The sequence below is a fragment of the Hyperolius riggenbachi genome, chromosome 4, assembly GCF_040937935.1.
Source record: "Hyperolius riggenbachi isolate aHypRig1 chromosome 4, aHypRig1.pri, whole genome shotgun sequence".
NCBI lineage: Eukaryota > Metazoa > Chordata > Amphibia > Anura > Hyperoliidae > Hyperolius > Hyperolius riggenbachi.
Genome location: NC_090649.1, coordinates 126,197,757 through 126,217,863, shown reverse-complemented (window position 1 = coordinate 126,217,863; position 20,107 = coordinate 126,197,757). Strand labels below are relative to the sequence as shown.

Here is a 20,107-nt window from a genome sequence, read left to right as displayed (position 1 = left end):
TGTCCATTGCTTTGATCTGCATTACCAAAATATACATTGGTACTCTTTTAAAGGTACCCACACATCACGCAAATTCGGCGGCTGATCGACCAATAGACAGATTTCTCTCCGAATCTTATCGGTGAGAGATCTGTTGACCGACATAATCTGCAGGCTGGTTCCTGATTGATTTCAGCATGAAATCTTTCGGCAATCGGTCTCGTGACGTTCTACCACCCCTGGCCGCTGTTCACCCAATGTACATATACCTTTCCCACAGCCCCATGCAGCTATACTTTACCTACCACCGTCTGACGCTGTTTCCGCACTGCTCTTCTGGATTTGTGCCCCATTTAGTTGCCGGCACATTGTGTTATAGCATGTGAGGTGCGTGTGTGACATCACATGTGTGCCCCACATGCTATATTGCAATGCGCCAGCAACCACATGGGATGTGAATCCGGAAGAGGAGTGTGGACGCAGCACCGGACAGGTAAAGTATAACTGCACGGGGTACTGGGTGAGGGGGGGTGTACATTAGGCGGGACAACGACCTGGTACTGCCGTCAGATTCGTTATTTGCCGTTACCGCCGCACATTCGACCAAGCATGTCGGCCTGAGACTTTCCAGCATGTCCGATTGATGCGTGGAACCAATTTCGAGCTGAAATTGATTGCATCGTATCAGGCATGCTTTTGGCGGAACAGTTTTTTATCTGATCGGCCACCAAATCTATGTATAGCTGAACCTCATATGAGAAGAGTCTCAGATTCCATACTTACCTGGGGCCTCCTTAAGCCCCATTAAGGCCACTCGTCCTTCGTCGTCTCCTTGGGTAGCTCTGGTCCCCTGCAATTCAGCCTGAAAGCCTGGTAGAGTCAATGCGCTTGCTTGGCCCAGAGTGCTCTCCGTCATGCTCCCTTCCCCGGGAGTGTTCGCCTGCACAGTAGTACTGCGTAGTCGTAGAACGCTCCCACCCACGGGAGCATGCCGGGCCACGCATATGAGAGGAAGTGCAACTCAGCCAGGTTTTAGAGCTTAATTTGAGGAACCGGAGCCACCCAGGGAGACTGCGAAGAATGAGCGGCCTTAAGGGAGCTTAAGGAAGCCCCATGTAAATATGGTACCTGAGACGCTTCTCGTCTCAGGTACACTTTACGTTATTTTATTCACATCTTATAGACAAACTATTTGGTTTAAGATTTATGGTGTTGTTTCCAGTTATGCAATTCTTCTTCCAACAGGGAATCGCCAGATAATTTAGCCAAGTTACTCACACGGATGTGTTTGAAGTCACATGTGCTGGAGGACGGAGAACAAATTGAGATCGAAATTCCCCCCACAAGAGCAGACATCATTCATGCCTGTGATATTGTAGAGGATGCAGCTGTGGCATATGGGTTCAATAATATCCCCATGACCATCCCCAAAACATACACCATTGCCAATCAGGTGAGAAAACCAACTTGGCCCTATCCAAGGGCAATATTAAGTAAAACTGAAGTAAACTTCTTGAGCATTCTAAAAATCATCCCAGCACTAATCTGTGTAGCTTCCTCTTCCTTTCAAGTGATATGAGGGAAAATCTAAGCATTTACATTCATGTAGGCAATTCCGTCATCTTTCTTACCAATATAAACATAGATACTGAAGAATACCTTTACCTAATTTGCCCTTAAACTATTATTGAATATTATTATTGGTTAATGAATTATTATTATTGAGTATTATTATAAATGGTGAATAGAATACAATATGTATAATTTTCTGGGTAAATAAAAATCTTTATACAGTGGAGGAAATAATTATTTGACCCCTCACTGATTTTGTAAGTTTGTCCAATGACAAAGAAATGAAAAGTCTCAGAACAGTATCATTTCAATGGTAGGTTTATTTTAACAGTGGCAGATAGCACATCAAAAGGAAAATCGAAAAAAGAACCTTAAATAAAAGATAGCAACTGATTTGCATTTCATTGAGTGAAATAAGTTTTTGAACCCCTACCAACCATTAAGAGTTCTGGCTCCCACAGAGTGGTTAGACACTTCTACTCAATTAGTCACCCTCATTAAGGACACCTGTCTTAACTAGTCACCTGTATAAAAGACACCTGTCCACAGAATCAATCAATCAAGCAGACTCCAAACTCTCCAACATGGGAAAGACCAAAGAGCTGTCCAAGGATGTCAGAGACAAAGTTGTAGACCTGCACAAGGCTGGAATGGGCTACAAAACCATTAGCAAGAAGCTGGGAGAGAAGGTGACAACTGTTGGTGCGATTGTTCGAAAATGGAAGGAGCACAAAATGACCATCAATCGACCTCGCTCTGGGGCTATACGCAAGATCTCACCTCGTGGGGTGTCAATGGTTCTGAGAAAGGTGAAAAAGCATCCTAGAACTACACGGGAGGAGTTAGTGAATGACCTCAAATTAGCAGGGACCACAGTCACTAAGAAAACCATTGGAAACACATTACACCGCAATGGATTAAAATCCTGCAGGGCTCGCAAGGTCCCCCTGCTCAAGAAGGCACATGTGCAGGCCCGTCTGAAGTTTGCCAATGAACACCTGAATGATTCTGTGAGTGACTGGGAGAAGGTGCTGTGGTCTGATGAGACCAAAATAGAGCTCTTTGGCATTAACTCAACTCGCTGTGTTTGGAGGAAGAAAAATGCTGCCTATGACCCCCAAAACACCATCCCCACCGTCAAGCATGGGGGTGGAAACATTTTGCTTTGGGGGTGTTTTTCTGCTAAGGGCACAGGACAACTTAATCGCATTAACGGGAAAATGGACGGAGCCATGTATCGTGAAATCCTGAACGACAACCTCCTTCCCTCTTCCAGGAAACTGAAAATGGGTCGTGGATGGGTGTTCCAGCACGACAATGACCCAAAACATACAGCAAAGGCAACAAAGGAGTGGCTCAAGAAGAAGCACATTAAGGTCATGGAGTGGCCTAGTCAGTTTCCGGACCTTAATCCAATAGAAAACCTATGGAGGGAGCTCAAGCTCAGAGTTGCACAGAGACAGCCTCGAAACCTTAGGGATTTAGAGATGATCTGCAAAGAGTAGTGGACCAACATTCCTCCTAAAATATGTGCAAACTTGGTCATCAATTACAAGAAACGTTTGACCTCTGTGCTTGCAAACAAGGGTTTTTCCACTAAGTATTAAGTCTTTTATTGTTAGAGGGTTCAAAAACTTATTTCACTCAATGAAATGCAAATCAGTTGCTATCTTTTATTTAAGGTTCTTTTTTCGATTTTCCTTTTGATGTGCTATCTGCCACTGTTAAAATAAACCTACCATTGAAATGATACTGTTCTGAGACTTTTCATTTCTTTGTCATTGGACAAACTTACAAAATCAGTGAGGGGTCAAATAATTATTTCCTCCACTGTATACTTAATTGAGATCTTTAGGTGTTGGGCAGCACTGGTGCAGGAAGAAATTTTTATTTTGTATATAAAAAGCGTAATTACTACCGGTATCCACTACTTTGTATCCACATTAGTCTCTTGGAATGGTAGACACTCTATTCAGTTCCTGCTTGGAGCAGGTGTTGTATGGTGTAGTATGTATAAATAAGCTCTTCACTGGCTGCCAATTAACCAGATGATCCAGTTCAAACTCCTAACCCTAACCTACAAAGCTCTCCACAATCTCTCTCCCCGGTACATATCCTCACTAATTTCCAGATAACAACCCAATCGCAATCTCAGATCTGCACATGATCTTCTGTTGTCCTCTAGAATTACCTCCTCACATTCACGTTTACAAGATTTTTCATGCACTTCACCCCTTCTCTGGAATCCCCTCCCCCAACACATCTGTCACTCACCAACCTTTGTTACCTTTAAACGCTCTCTAAAAACTCATTTGTTCCAACAAGCGTATGCGCTACCTTAGGCCACTTCCCTTAGTACTAAGACCAAATTGCACTCCTACTAGGTATCCTAAAACACACTGCCTCTATATATTTGCTGCATACTACCCCTCTTCTTGTCCCCCCCCCCCCCCCCCATTCCCTTTAGATTGTAAGCCCGCAAGGGCAGGGCTCTCTCCCCCTTTTGTGTCTTGAAAATGATTATACATTTTATTTATCATGTTACTTTTATCACTGTCATTACCAATGCTATATTTTATATTCTGTATTTTGTATAATTTTGGTATTTTGTCACCAATTATGTATCTTGTATATTGGTGTACACCATTGTCTGTATTATTATGTACCCCATGTTAGTTTGTTACTATGTACAGCGCCATGGAATATGTTGGCATTTTATAAATCAATAATAACAATAATAATAGAAAACATAGGTTAAACTGTTTACTGAGACACTACAAAAGAAATTAGGAGCCAGTTAAAAAAGAAAGATTCAAAGAAAACTGGAGCAAAAAAAGAGCAGTTGGGAGATAATGAAGTGAAGGGTTAGTTTATGCATTTGAAATCATGCAAGTGAACAGACTTACCACCAAAACTGAGTTTTGATCCACTTTAAGTATAATTGTTAATTAATCTGTTTTGTAGAAGGCTGTATGAAATGTTTGGGGGTGAAACGAAACCTAGTGCCTACTGTTTTTTTTTCCTCGTACCATATCCAAATCCCCATGGCAATGCATGGTGTCAGTAGAGGAGTTTGGATGCCCACTCACATGACCTCGGCATGTTGCTGTCTCGGAGACAGACGCCGGCACAACTGCAAATGGGACTTTATCCTTTATACTGTCAGTCATACAGCAGGCCATGCACTCCAAATGGCTATGCCAAGTAGTGCATGCTGTGGGTGCTGAAACAGTCAGGTGTATGACCGCACCTGTTATCCTCAGCACTCCTGATCTCATTCTTTCAAACACTTCAACATTTTGAGACAAGCGTCTCTTTCAAGGCATAAGAGTAAGAACTAATGGACAGAATTGTAAAATAAACAAAGTACCATATTTAGTATTAGTGAAAGTGCTAGTTGGGATTTGCTGGGACATCTATAATACCTCAACAGCTAGAAAGCAAGCAGTTTGTACAACTTTTCTGTAAGTAAAATACTTGTTAACAATGCTATTTATGTATGTACTTCTTTATCATAACACCTTATGGTCTTTACACTGTAGTTTCCATTGAATAAACTAACGGAATTACTGCGTCAGGACCTGGCTGCGGCTGGATTCACGGAAGCCCTGACTTTCGCCCTGGTAAGTTCCGTGTTATCAGCCTATTTTGATAGATACATTGGCCCATGTTTTAGGGCCAGTTCACACGGTGCATCTTCCGGTGGCTTTCTGCGTTTTATACCCCCACAGGGGGACACGGAGACCTGACAGAATGGGCAGCGCTTCAATGATGAGCACCACAGCCAGTGGGAAATGTCGAGCAGACGAACTGGCCCTTAGGGCCCATTCACACTTGCGTTTGCTGCCGTTGTTTTGCAGGCGTTCGCGATTTCATGTGGAAAAATCACTGAACACTGCAGCGATTTTTCCGCGATCGCGTTTACCGCTTTTATAGCACTGAAACGTGATCGCCTGGAAATCGCCTGAAAATGATGCGGGCGGCTTTTTAAAAGCTCTAGCGTTTGAGCGTTTTGCCGAAATCGCGCCAAAACGCTCTAGTGTGAATGGGCCCAAGAGATTTTTTCATGGAGAAGATTTCATGGAAATGCAATTTTAAAGCAACCATAATCATCATTTCATGTGCAGGGGACAATGTGGAGATTACGGTTTCATTTATTAATACAATAATACAATAACATTTGTAAAGCGCTTTTCTCCCATAGGACTCAAAGCGCATAGTTGTGTCTCAGATTAATACAGGGTTTCAGGCTGGGTTGTGTTACAGAGGAGATAGTCAGATGTTCATGAATGCCAGACTGAAGAGGTAGGTTTTCAGTTTAGACTTAAATGCTTCCAGAGATGGAGCTGTCCTGATTGGGTGTGGCAGGGAATTCCAAAGTGTAGGGGCAGCATGACAAAAGGCTCTGTCTCCAAAGGTTTTGAGGTGGACTCTGGAGGTGACCAAGATGTTACGTCCTGTTGATCTAAGATTGTGGTGGGCGTGTGATGCAGTTGCAACAAGTCCTTCAGGTATCCAGGGCCCAGATTGTGCAAGGATTTGAATGTCAGTAAGCCAATCTTAAACAGAATTCTCCATTTTATCGGTAACCAGTGGAGTGAGCACAGGGTTGGTGTTATGTGGCAATGGCGGGGTTGGCTCGTTAACAGCCTTGCGGCCTAGCTGTAAACTCTCCATTTGCTATAATTATCTTATTTGGTAGAACTGTATTTGGTGAAACTATTAAGTTGTACTGTAGGTCTTAAAGAGACTCTGAAGTCTCTAAAAAAGTATTTTTATTTCACAAATATGTTTAATATCTTATCCCTAACTATACTGCCGCAATCCTGCCGCTGTAAACTATCTAAATTCCCCCTAACTCGCCCTCCCTTTCCCCTGTAAAATCCACGACTTTCTTGGTCATGGATTTGCTGCCCTAAGCGCTTCTGTGAGAGGCAGAGCTATGAGCTGCAGCCCTGCCTCACACGCGTCTGTCAGCGGCGGATCTCCACCTCTCCCCGCCCCTCTCAGTGAAGGAAGACTGAGAGGGGCGGGGGAGAGGCAGCGATCCGGGCTGACAGACGCGCTGAGAGGCAGAGCTGCGGCTCATAGCTCTGCCTCTCACAGAAGCGCTGCCCGGATTGCCCCCCGGGAAATTTGGGGGGATTTAGATAGTTTACAGCGGTGGGAATGCGGCGGTTTAGTTAGGGCTAAGATATTAAACATATTTGTGAAATAAAAAGCCTTTTTTTAAGAGACTTCAGAGTCTCTTTAAGCTCATTTTATAGGTAATAAGTAGGTATACTAGAGGAGAGGAATTTATTTTGTGTTTTGGGTTAAGAATTGTTTCATGCTTGGGTCCATAAATTATATATTAGAATTCTGAAAGTTGCACCACAGTGCCCAGTTATTTTAAAGGTTTTTTGGATGCCTCTCTTTCATAAGAGAGCTCATAGCGTGTAGTTTTTGAGGGTTTGTTTGCCACCTCAAGGGATGTTTTTTATTTTTTTCTTGCAATTAAGGGTTCATGTCTGAAGTGTGCACAAGTTGTAGAATATTAACCTACTATTAATCATTTGCTGGCCAGATTCTTCTTCTCAATCCCTGAGGAACATAGAGTCCAAAAGGCCATGGCTAGACACATTTCTGAGGGTGACCATGTTAGCAGGGCCGGATTACCGGCCAGGCAACAAAAGCAGTCGCTTGGGCCCCCCCCCATTCAGAGTCAAAGGGGCCCCATTAGCACATAAACCAGCCCTCGTCATCCTGTCAGCGGTGGCTGGATGGTATAATGGTTAAAGGGACTCTGAGCAGTGCAGTAACTATGGAAATATGCATATCATTTTAAAGCTCTCTTTCTCCTCTTTCCAATGATATATAAACCGCCGCCCTATGCCTTTTAGTTTTAGCTATTTTCGCGATCGAAATCGCGTCCGCAGCAATTTCGATCGCGAAAATTGCAAAAACTAGGCTGGCAGTTCATCTATCATTGGAAAGAGGAGAAAGAGAGCTTCAAAATGATATGCATCTTTCCATAGTTACATTGTATTACACAGGACGACTTTTCTCCAAAGTCAGCAGCTCGATTCAGCACAATGCAATGAAATATAAGGAACCCAGGGGGATATAATTACAAACATCATGCTGGTAGGAGTGAGGATGTAATTAATTAGTTGTGGGTATGCTTAAAGGCATACCCACAGGCACTGCTCGGAGTCCCTTTAAGGGCTCTGCCTCTGACACAAGAGACCAGGGTTCGAATCTCGTGTCTGCCTGTTCAGTAAGCCAGCACCTATTCAGTAGGAGACCTTAGGCAAGTCTCTCTAACACTGCTACAGCCTATACTGCGCATCCTAGTGGCTGCAGCTCTGGCACTTTGAGTCCGCCAGGAGAAAAGCGCAATATAAATGTTATTTGTCTTGTCTTGTCAAATGATGCCGTGCGCTGCCGATTGTCTTCAGAGCCAGGCTCTCCTCCTAGGTCCCACTCCTGCTACTGTGCGCTCTGCCGCTGCCCACTCCTCCCTCCCTTCCCACAGAGAACCACAGCTGCAGCAAGAATGATAGCAGCAGATGGCAAACGCTCACTCACCTATCCATGATCCAAGCAATAGAGATCCCGTCATCTGAAATGCAGTGCAGCCACTCGCTCTGAACTTCCTGATTCTCAGATCAGACAGGAAGTAGGAAGTAGTAATAGCAGTAGTAACAGAGCAGCAGCACTCTAGAGGAGATATATGGGCTCCGGATGACGGGACCTCTATTGCTTGGATCGCAATGAATGTGAGTCATCTGGTGCTGTCATTCTCCCCCGCTGCGGCTGCCTTCTCTGCTGGACTATCGTATTCACTGGGATGGAGGCTGCATGGTGGCTGTCTAGTTTGGGAGGAAATCGGTTGTTCAGTGGTGAGGGTGGTTATGTAATTCTGTCTGGAGAACGGCTTCCCGGTTTGGCGGTGTCCAGAGCTTTCTGCTATTGCCAGGCTGGAGATGCAGGGGGAAAGTGCTGCTGCTGTGATATCTGGTGCCCTCTTCACAGGGGTGCCCCAGCCCCTGAGTGCAAATGTTCCAGCCATTCATCTCTCTCTCTGCATTTTGCCGCTGCTATTCCCTGCATTGTGCACCCACAGAGGAAAGCGGGCTGTTGCCCATAGCAACCAGTAGCTCGGCTGCCCCGGTGTGTGCGGCATGTTGCTGTGCAGCTGCATCTTCTGATTCTATTACGACATGATGGGGGGGCCCAAATCAGTTACTTTGCTTAGGGCCCCATTTAGCCTTAATCCGGCTCTGCATGTTAGTGTTCCATCGCCCAAACTCCAGTTCACATTAGTTGCCCAAAATAGTGCAGTTGGGAAATGACGGGATATTAAGAAATGCATTAGAAAATTGGTTTGAAAAATATATTGATTTTTCATCTATTGCATTCCACATGTCTAATGTGTGACCTGCTAGAAATGCTCTGTTGTACCTCTTTCTGAAATTGGAAGCAGACCAGATAAATTGATCCAGTCTGATTCCGGTTTCTTTTTTGACTGTCATGACTGGAAGAATATAAACAAGTCTCTGGAGGCTGACAACAAGCAGAAAATATAACCTGTACTGCACCATCACTAGATGTCAGAGAAAGGGAGACTATACATTTGTTTTCTTAAAAGTAGTGAAGTGATGGACCTCTACCAGAGTCTTTAAGATTAGTTTAGAGGCCCATAAGCTGCCCCTTGGTCAGTTGGAACACCATTGAATAGAACTTCTTGACACTTTAAATGAGAAGATAATTTAGAAAAGAAAATGACTTATTTTTCATTTCCACCTGTGTTTAACTGACCCCCATTTAAAGGCAGTATGTTACTTTTAACTTGCACTGTATTAAGAAGTTAGGCCCAGCAATTTGCTGAGTCACCTTCTTGTTTACCTTGTTATACTTCATTCAATCATATCAGGGTTTTTGTATATTTGTGACGAGGTCAACGCTGCCTCATAGTTGAGCAATCTTGATGAAGCCGCTAATACACCAGTATACAATTATGATGTGACCTGGAAGTGAGGTCACCTTAGATCAATCCATTCCCCCTTTCACAAGCTCATATAGAGCATGATTTTCTAAGGCATTTCAAAAGATTTTTAACCACCTCCACTGATCACCTCCAGATCATGTAATCCAGAAAACATAGATAAATGTTACACCTTAAGGTTTAAAAACAAAAAGTTACTTAGGTCTGTAGGGGAAAGGCTCTGAATGCTCCAGAGACTTTCCTGATGTCTATGGCTCCTCCACTTCCGACAGTAACTGTTTTCCTCTTGTGGCCATGCTCCTCTCGGTGTATGAGAACAGCAGCACTGAGTGGGCACAGAGTACAGCCCACACCTGCACAGTAGCACGGAGCCACTTGTGCTTGGAGAAAAAACCAAGCCGCTGCACTTATACATGGAGAAGAGCCTGGTCGTTAGCAATATTCAACGTAATGTTGTGTATTCTTTAGAGGGTCATAGCGCAGAAGGAGCGTAGGAAGACTAGGGAAGCCTCTGAACCAGCCAGAGGCTTCTCCCTGCTGAGGTAAGTATCTCACTTTTTTGGGCAAAGTCTACAGTTTCTAAGTTGTTTGCTGTGGTAAGGTTGGCGGTCTCCTAGGTCAAATTGAACAGTCAGGTTGCTGAAAGGTCTATAAAACAATAGATTTGTTGGACTTCTATTCACTGCAGCTCATTTTATTGCCTTATAGGTTTCATTAGTGTATGGCACTGAGTGATGTATGTTTTATTTGTTCATATCTCACTTGTCTCATGACGCTTGTATGTTCTGTATATGCAGTGCTCAATAGATGACATCGCTGATAAGCTGGGTGTTCCCATCTCCTCCACCAACGCAGTGCACATTGCTAATCCCAAGACAGCAGAGTTCCAGGTTAGTTCTCTGGAATGAGGGTGTGGCCTATACTCCATTGTGTGTGCGTTCCCCCTCAGTTATATCTAAATTGACATAGCTCTCATGACCAGTGTTTGATTTCAGTTATTGTTTCTATGCTCCATATGTTAATTATTTATGGTTACATTTTTTGGAGTAAAGCTTGCAAACAATCTGTTCCTGATCTCTTATCCTGACTTTTCAGGTGGCACGCACAAGCTTACTTCCTGGCTTACTGAAAACTATTGCTGCCAATCGCAAGATGCCCCTTCCACTGAAGCTGTTTGAGATTTCAGATGTGGTCACAAAGGACTCCACTCGAGGTAAAGGCAATTAATCAGCACAATGTGTACCTTCCACCCAGAGCCATGTTCACAGATCCTGCTGTCTGGGTATACACACATCTGACACCAGTGGGGTGTGAGAATCATTTGTAGGCCAGCATATGCACATCCGGCTTGCCATTGGCCACTATTCTTGCTATTTGACTATTGCCAGCAAAAAACATATCTTTAACTGATGTGAGTTGGGCGTTTGTACAGAAACTTGTTGAATAGCATGTGCCACCTTACAACTAGGGATGGCCAATGATATGTAAATAATTTGAGTTGATGCAGGATTATGCAAATTTATGCAGCTTGAAAATGCAACAAACAAATTTTACCTCAACAGGATCTGATTGGTTCATTTTCAAGCTTGCATATATTTGTATACAAAATTTGCATAATGGTACATTAACTCGAAAGTATTTGCATCTCATTGTTTATCCCTACTTACAACCTGCTGTCTTGCCACACTCCTATATGCTTTATGAGTATCATGGTTCTGATGCCAGTTACCTTGCCAATATGTTTTCGGATTGTAAGAGTAAGGCTTTATTCACAGTGGGACGTTGTGGAGCGGTGTTATAAACTCCTATAATGCAGCTTACCGCACTGCAATGCTCATCCTATGGTCCGTTCACAGTGCGACGTTAGCATCACATTGTAACTTGTGCGTTTAGGCTACTTTCACACTGGGACGATGCGTTTTGATGCAACGTTAAAGTCGCAACGCAAACTAACAGCGCAACGCCCCAAAAATATCACAACGCAACTCTATGCCCCGTTATGGTCGCATACAGTAGGCATACAGGCAATGAAAAGTATGCTTCCAGGTCATTACTGAGCATGTGCAAACAGTCCACCGCAGTTAATAACGTGTATAACGCACAGCATGCAGCACATTCTAATAATGCTACACGTTACACACAAACGCAACGTATGAACTGTGAATGTTGCACAGACAACGTATTACTGTGCGTTAGTCCACGTTAAAACTTTTTCTAACGTGCGACTTTAACGTCGCACTGTGAAAAAGGCCTTAGAGGTAAGCAGTGCCTTAGAGGTAAGCAGTGCATTACCTTTAAACACACACGTTACCAGGTACAGGAAAGCATACTTTTCATTGCCTGTATGCATTACTGTACCTACTGTATGCAAGTAACACATCATTAATGTGCATTACCACCTTTTTTGCGTTGCGTTGTAATGCTGCGTTGTGACTTTAACATTGCATTACAACGCAACATTCCACTGTGTATGTAGCCTATGACGCACGGGTTTGCAGCACACCAGCTCTTTTATTCAGAGCAAAAATGAAATAGTTTACAAGCGTGTGTATGTAGCCTAAATCTGCCTTCTAATTCTGATTATTATACTGACCTCGTTCTTGGCAGAATTTTGTGCCTTTTTGCCTTTTATGGTTCATTTCTGGTTTTAATTGTGGAATTTGGGAAATTGGCAGAAGTGACCAAAGTTGTAAGTGTCCTTATATGTTGTTAATATAGAGAGCTTATGCACTCGGGCCAAGCTTCATTTTTATCAGTAAATATCTTTTTGACTCTTATTTCACGCCTCAAGAAAGAAGTACGGTATGTCTGCGTTTGTCCTCATGTGACGCTTTGCGCAGTGAGTTTTGTAATGTTCTCTTTAATGTTGAGTCATGAGCTCACAGTACTGTGTGCCGGTATGCCTTCTCCTGCCCTGCCTGTCTCCAGAGATGTAAAAGTCAACCTGACATTTGGAAAGCTATATCGGGATCCCAGATATTCTGTTTAGTCTACTTCTCTTTTCAATCTCCACATAAAAGTCTGATAACTTTGTTCTTTGGAAATAATAGAGAGACTATACAGCTGGGACGGTTGCCTGTAGGTTACTATTTTCTGTGTGAAAAGGAAAACAATTGGCTTCCGTGCAACTTCTGCAGATTCATTTTGCTGGGTTGGTGACTTTTATTTCCTTACATTACCTCTAGTAGCAGCAAGAGGGCAGCACCTTCCAGGAGATTGTTGGCTTGTATGGTTTTGCTTTTAGTTACATGCCAAGTTTGTGTTTGAATATTGCCTCAGTTTCTTATAAATACTGAACTCCAAGTTTGTTTTTGTTTTCCTTTTTCATTTGTCTATCACCGTTTAATTTCTTGAAGTCTATTCTATGTAACATAGGAATATGGGAATTGACAAGCATTTCAAAGGGCTGGGTGTCCTTTACAAATGCAATGCTTTTTATCTGCATTTTTAGAGCTTATCTATAGTGATTTCATTTTGAGGATGTAGAAAAAATTGTCTCAAAAACAGAAGAGATACAGTAATATTGTAGAGGTGGCACACCTTACCCAAGTTTGTGTGGGTGCTGAGTCCAGGCATCCAGGAATATAACAGTCAAGTACAAAGTCCAGGTTAGCACACCATTTCCAAATGCAAATGCTTCAATTTATTGCTTCATAAGCACATAAAATGACAATTGGTTCGCGGCCACGGCGGGTCCCCTTCTTCAGATAGTGCAAACAAACGAAAAACAGAAGAGGTTTGCAAATTTCACCTTCATATGAGCAAAAAGCAACACCCATAAGCGTCCAGGACAGGAGGGCTACATGCATATAATGGCTTACTGTGTTCATACATGCAGGTAGGTGGCACACCTATAACTTATTAATTATACTGAGCCTCACAATCCTTCTGGCAGACAGCTGTTTCAGGCTATCTCAGCTTTCATCAGTGCAATGTATGGATTTTCGGTTTTGCCGTCTAACAGTCTCTGAACGGTGATCGCCGCTGGGAGACTGAAGGCGGAGCTCCGTCATCAGAGCGGAGATGGTCGCACATTAGCACGCATGATCTCCTGCAAGCTCCACTGAAAGACACTAACGCCAATCGTGTGGAGTGGTCCTGGGACTGCCGCTGCGTTCACGCCAATTGGCGTGGAGCGGTCAGCAAGTAGTTGAAGAGAGCCCGAGGTGTGCTAAAAAAAAAAGTAGGCTACCTGATCCAGGGGGCTGAGCGGATCAGGCAGCCGCAAAAAACGCCGCTCCCGTGGGCCTCAATGGCCCACTTTCACTTTTGTTACCTCTGGGTCACAACACTGCACGGAGAGACTGTGTGTCTCACAGTGTGCAGGGAGGCAGGGGCGTGGCCAGGGAGAGAGAGCTGCCCAATGGCACCTCTGGAAACCCTGCAAGAATGCCCTTGGTGGGCGTTTTGAACAGGGAAACCACTCTCCCTGTGTTTTCCTCCGAGATAGTGACAAACATTGTCGCTAATCTCAATGGGCTATAGCTTTGGGGGGGGGGGAGGGGTTAGAGAGTGGCAGTGGGGGGACACAGAGGCATGTCATGAGGCAGAGAACATGCATCTGTGTCCCATCTGGCCACCTCTGGTTCTCTTTAAGCTGCACATACTGACATTGGGCATGATTCACAGAGCTTTTTGACCTGTTTTCACCTTATCTATGTTACATTTTTAAGCTCCTGAAGAGCAAAAATACAATATAATTAAAGAAAAGTAATATTGAAATAAAGTTAATCAAGAACCACTTACTTTGAGTGATTATTTTGCTTTTTAGCAATTTTTTTTTATAAAGGTGAGGTGATAAGTCATTTATGAGAAGTTTTGTGAATAGAGCCCATTGTGTGTTTTATTTTACTTTGTTTTTCATCAATTTCTGGCCGATTAAATTAACCTGTATATATGGCTTGCTTTATGGTCATTGTAAACCAACTTGAGTTGAGTTGAGTTGATCTGTTCACCACTAGGTGGCGAGATTACATAAGATTCATCCTCACCATAGAGAAATATCCATGTAGAAGGCAAATGCATTATGTCCTGTCAGATTTCAATTTACTTTACTCAGAATAGAATTGAAATTGGTTTGCTGAAATTTGCATTTTACTTTAAAGCAAATCTCTGGGCAGATTTCAAAAAAAAATTAAACATCCTTAGAGTATATTCACCTTCACCTTCTCAGTCTGAATACTGCCAAGTCACTTGGTGTCTGTGTCCCATTCTAGTGACATTTGTTGGCTTCGGAGAAGATGGTGCTGCATTTCACAGTAACCACCCCACTCAGTGTTATGGTATACATTTTCTATTTTTCCAGTTTATTCAACCAAAACGATCGAAACGAATGTAAGTCAAAAATATTTTTAATAAAAATCTGATTGGACATGAGGTAAAAATCTTTATAGTCGATCTAACAGAATAATTGAATGAAATTATCTAATCGAAAAAATTGTACCCTGTATTGGCACTGTTAGGGTGAATGGAGCTGTGTCTGGAATTAGAAGTGACAGTGTGACTGTTACAGAGCAGCCAGTGGGCCACAGTCACTAAAGGATCTACCTGCATGCAGACTTGCCAGTAAGGGGGGCAGTACTTCTTGCTCTCCCACCTTACAGGCTTTCATTTTACCCTGGAATTCTATTTAAATGTAAGTATGTAAAACTAACCAATTTCTACTTTCGTGTTTGCAGAGCTTGGAAGCTCCTTTAGGCTGGTTTCCATCTACACGCTTTAGGTGCTGTTTCGGAAATGCAATGTGGTTTGGGAAATGCAATGCGTTCTGTGGGGACATCAGAAGGACATAGACTGCACCATCTGTTGTTTCCATCCATGCTTTGCGGATTACTGTGGAATCTCAACACATGGTTGCATGCATTTCGGCATGTTCATGATGGGATTCTATTCATCTTAATAATAGCAATTGCATTGGGGAAAATCGCAGAGCAGCACTGTGCTGTGCATCGCGGAGGCCATCTGCATTTCCCACTGCGTTAGAATGGACATAAGGCCTAACTTGTGCTCTCTTTGTAACTGCCCAGTGATTTCCTTTCATGCTGGAAATGCAGTATGTATGATTGGGTCGAGTGCAATAACACAGGAGTGGACCTTCTGCAGTCAGTTACCCCCATATGGGTTTAGGCCAGGCATGGGCAAACTTGGCCCTCCAGCTGTTAAGGAACTACAAGTCCCACAATGCATTGCATGAGTCTTACAACCACAGTCGTTACTCATAAAGGCAAATGCATTGTGGGACTTGTAGTTCCTTAATAGCTGGAGGGCCAAGTTTGCCCATGCCTGGTTTAGGCTCTCTCTCCCAAAGGGCAACCTCTGGGTGAGTTCACTCTCATCGGGCTCTATTCACAGAACTTCTCATAAATGACTTATCACCTAATTGATAAACATTACCTTTCAGCACATTTACAAGAAAAAAATCACTCAAAGTAATTTGTTCCTGATTAACTTCATTTCAATATTACTTCTCTTACCTTAATTATATTTTTGCGTTTTGGAATTCTTTAAAGGGAACCAGAGATGAACGTTTCACACAAAATAAACATATCAGTTGATAGCTTGTAAAGAATAAATGCTCTACCTGATAATTTTGCCGCTCTGGTGTGCCTTTTTTAGTTTTTTTTATCCATTATTGCTCCAGGAAAAATCAAATATGGCCGCCGGCTCATATCCCTTCTCCTTCCGGGTTATCAGTTGTTCTGGATGTGCTGTCTAGGCTATATGAGACTATGCTGTTATCTAGGCTAAATGCAGCCTTTCATCTATGTGCTTTCATTTTGGTATGATGTACAGCTGCCTGTAGGAAGTCTCTCTCATAGGAATGAAACTGCCGTTATTATCAGTATCTAGTGCACACAGAGCACACAGGGATCATATTACAGCCACAGAGCTTCTCTCTCAGGAGCAGCAGCCTCTCCCATATTATCACAGCTCTCAGTATGCAAAGCAGAAGATCTAAGCCAGGAGGGGGAAGGCTTGGGCTTGAAAAGACTACACAGAAGAGTGACTCAGCTATAATGATTCCAGGTCAAACCTCGACTGAATAGTCGGTGGATTCTTATCACAGTTGCTAATAGACTAATTAAGCAGATAACAATGAAACTAAAAGCAGGGTAGGTGTTTACTGTCATGTTCCCACTGATAAATGTAATAAAATACATGAGGGTGCTTCATCTCTGGTTCTCTTTAGGGCTGGTTCAGACGGACGTTTGGAGGCGTTGCGTTTGCTGGCGTCGCGTTCAGCAGCGTTCGTGTGCGTTTGGATGCGGTCGCGTTTTTTCTTCCCCTAGGGGGACATTAGCCGTCGCGGTTAACCTCCCCTGGAAGCTACATGTAGCTTCCAGGGGCTCCTTGAACGCCAGAGAAAATCGGGACCCAAACGCCGCGTTTGTGTAAACGCGCTTGAAAGCTTGGTACAAACGCTCCCATTCACTTGAATGGGAGCGTTTAACACCAAGCCCTGAACGCTGGCTGTAAACGCTCTGCAAACGTCCGTCTGAACCAGCCCTTAAACATAACATAGATAAGGTAAAAACAGGTGAAAAAGCTGTGTGAGTCATGCCCATTGTGTTGGATGTGACAACATTCACCACTGGCAAATACACTCCAGAATGAGAGTGTCATAGACGCTGGTGCTGAGTATTCCTCCTTATCCATGAATACAGGTGCTGGTAAACCTGAGGTAATATTAGGTCAGTTGTAAAGGAGAACAAGATACCATCATGCAGAAGATAACAAATCATTTGCACTGGCCTTTGCTTCCTGCTTCCTAATAAATGTAGCCACGCCTCTTGCATGTGTGGATGCAGCGAGTGTGGGTATGTGCTGTGTGGTGAAGGACGTGGCTTTGTAGGAGAACAAATACCATGGCCGGGGCCCCCATCCTCCGGACATGTTGAGCGAGCTGGAGATATAGACCGTTTGAAACTTGACGTTACGCAGCTGGAGTGTGGCTTTCTCGAGTCTGTTCCCAATTTCTTCCCTTACTTCTACAAAGGACAAGTCTGCAGCTCGTTAGTGATTGGCCTTATCTTGCTCGTCTACCGTTTACGCCATTCTCTTGTTATCTTCATCTTTTTTCTTATCCGTTGCAATTGCTGCTTGTCAAGCTGTCCTCCGTGGCCTCTTTATGTATGACTAGGCTGTGTAATCCGCATATCTATCACCATTGTGGAACTATACAGCCTAGAGTAACCATACTGTCACATAACTATATGCTGCCATGTGTCTGATGTGTGTAGTTCTGCATTCTCCATTGATGGAGGGGACGTTTTATGTATGAACCCCATGGGTGTTTTAAATAAAGGTGAACTAAAACTTTTGTTGTGAAATGTAGTTGGCATAGCTAAGGTTCAGCCCAAACGTTTATTTTAGTTTTGGATAGTGATTACAGCCTTTCTGAGATTTTATTGCTGCCTCAGTGCTTGAATGGGAAATGTTCACTTGATGTTCTGACAGGAAATGATACAAATGTACAGTAATACTTACAGCTGTGAGAAAAAAAAACTGTTAGACTCGGGGAGAGGTTAAACACCTGTCAGACATTCACTTCTGTTCCAGTGATGCCATGAACACCCATTAAAGCCCCGTGTCACATTGACAGAGATGGGAAAAATGCATTTTTTTAAACTAGAGTTGAGCTTTGAAAAGTATCTAGTGTGAAATGTTAAGGTGACCATACATCAGGCAATGGTCACCTCCGTTGTTCGGCCTCACTGCCAGGGCTGTGGAGTCTGAGCAATTTTGGGAGTTGGTGATTTCATAAACTGAGGAGTCTATTCCAAACGGTCAGGAGCACCACTGCAGGCTCAAAATGAAAATGTAGGTGTGCCAAAATCCTCACCCCGGTACCCAAGGGGTCACAACATCCACTCCAAAGAAGGACCGGCACCACACCAAGGAATTATAGCTCTTCAAGGTTTAATCAAACACATGTTGCTTTGTTGCACATGTTGTTCTTTGGAGTGGATAAACTGAGGAGTCGTAGTTAGAGTCGGACGATTTTTGTACCGACTCCACAGCCCTGGTCACTGCAATCGCCTGTACCTCATGACTTCTACCTCATGTAGTGACATCCCAGTGTCACATGGAACAGGTGCTTGTGGTGACAGCTGACCTGGTAGGAGGCCAGGATTGGCCCCAGTGGATAGGTGTGCCTTCAACACTGGCATCCAGAGCCTTCCCTCTCCATAGGCGAATATCTAACTTTTTTTTTTCTAGATGGCTTTAGATTTGCCTTAAAGCAAACCTGAAGTGATTTTTAAATAAAGAAAAACAGATACTTACCTAAGGAATGGGAAGGCTCTGGGTCCTAATGAGCCTTCCTGTTCCTCTCACGGTCCCCTCATTCCAGCACTGTCTCCCTCGTTCAAATCTCCCGCTGCAGGAGGCTTCGGAAGTCTTTGGGAGCCCGAGTGCTCCTGAAGACAGGCGGGCCCCGTACTGTGCATGCATGAGTGCACAAGATAGCGCACATGTGCAGTGTGGAGCCGCCCAACTTCAGGAGCACTTGGACTCCCGAAGACTTCCCGAAGCCTCCCGTGGTGGAAGAGAGTAGTCTTCAACCCATCGGTTAGACTGGTAACGGGGGTTACAGCACGGGAAGGAGGCATCCATGAGAGGAACGACAAGGCTCCATAGGACCCAGAGCCTTCCCCCTCCTTAGGTAAGTATCTGTTTTTTTTTTATTTGCTCACTAAACTTCCTACTGTAAGCATACTAATGTAATGCGTTTGCTGAAAGATTGGTACATTAGTGGCTGTGTAACTGCAAACACCCACAGTGGGAACTTTATTTTAAAACATTGACATAAAACCTTGTCCTAATACAAAGAGCAGTGTTTGTCACCAAATCAGTGGAAATCCAGGCATGCAATAAATATGTGCATCCTGTCTATGTGGACTATTTTACCTGCAGAAAGACTTCTAATTATGTTCAGTCAGCTTTTTCATTCTTGCATCTCACAGCTTGGGGAGTGACACCGCTCTTTCCTTTTCCAGGTTTGCATTTCCTGTGTCACTGGTCTATTAGTTGAATGCATTGATGCTTACCCTTGCCCAGTGACCGGCTAGTTGGACCAGGGAGCTGCAGATTTGAAATTGCAAATAGTGGTGTCATATTCCTGGTGATATAGTTGGGCAGGTGTACATGTCTGGGAATCTGCAAACATAATGGATAGCATTAATCATGTTAGTAGGGAAATAGTTACAGATTATTCACTAGCTTTCTGCTATAAGCTGGTGTGGTTTACAACCTGTGTGGTATTTACCCAGTGTGCTCTGCACCACATTACTGATGTAAGCAAGCTGTTGGATGGCACAATCTATGTAAACGTTAGCAGAAGCCTTTTCATATGTACCACTTAAAGAGGCACATAGTAGAATTTAGTAAAGTATTCGGTATACACAGTTTTATTTTTAATTATCCTGGTTTCAGCATCAGAAACACTTCCTATATCTATATATTGCTTTATATTGGTATGTAACCCAGCCCTCACAGTGTAGCTTAGCAGTGCTGTTTAGCTATGCAGAATTCCCACCCCAGAGCATTCTGGGAGACCTGGTATTA

General features: G+C 43.5%; 1 protein-coding gene across 1 annotated transcript in view; it reads left to right on the top strand.

Annotated features, from left to right (window-relative positions):
* The window catches only part of FARSB (phenylalanyl-tRNA synthetase subunit beta), an 81,697-nt gene that overhangs the window by 38,049 nt on the left and 23,541 nt on the right, over positions 1-20,107 (top strand). The window contains exons 12-15 of the mRNA XM_068280559.1: positions 1,225-1,432; positions 5,094-5,174; positions 10,339-10,431; positions 10,637-10,754. Of these exons, the coding sequence (XP_068136660.1) occupies positions 1,225-1,432; positions 5,094-5,174; positions 10,339-10,431; positions 10,637-10,754 (500 nt within the window). The remainder of the gene's footprint in view (positions 1-1,224; positions 1,433-5,093; positions 5,175-10,338; positions 10,432-10,636; positions 10,755-20,107) is intronic.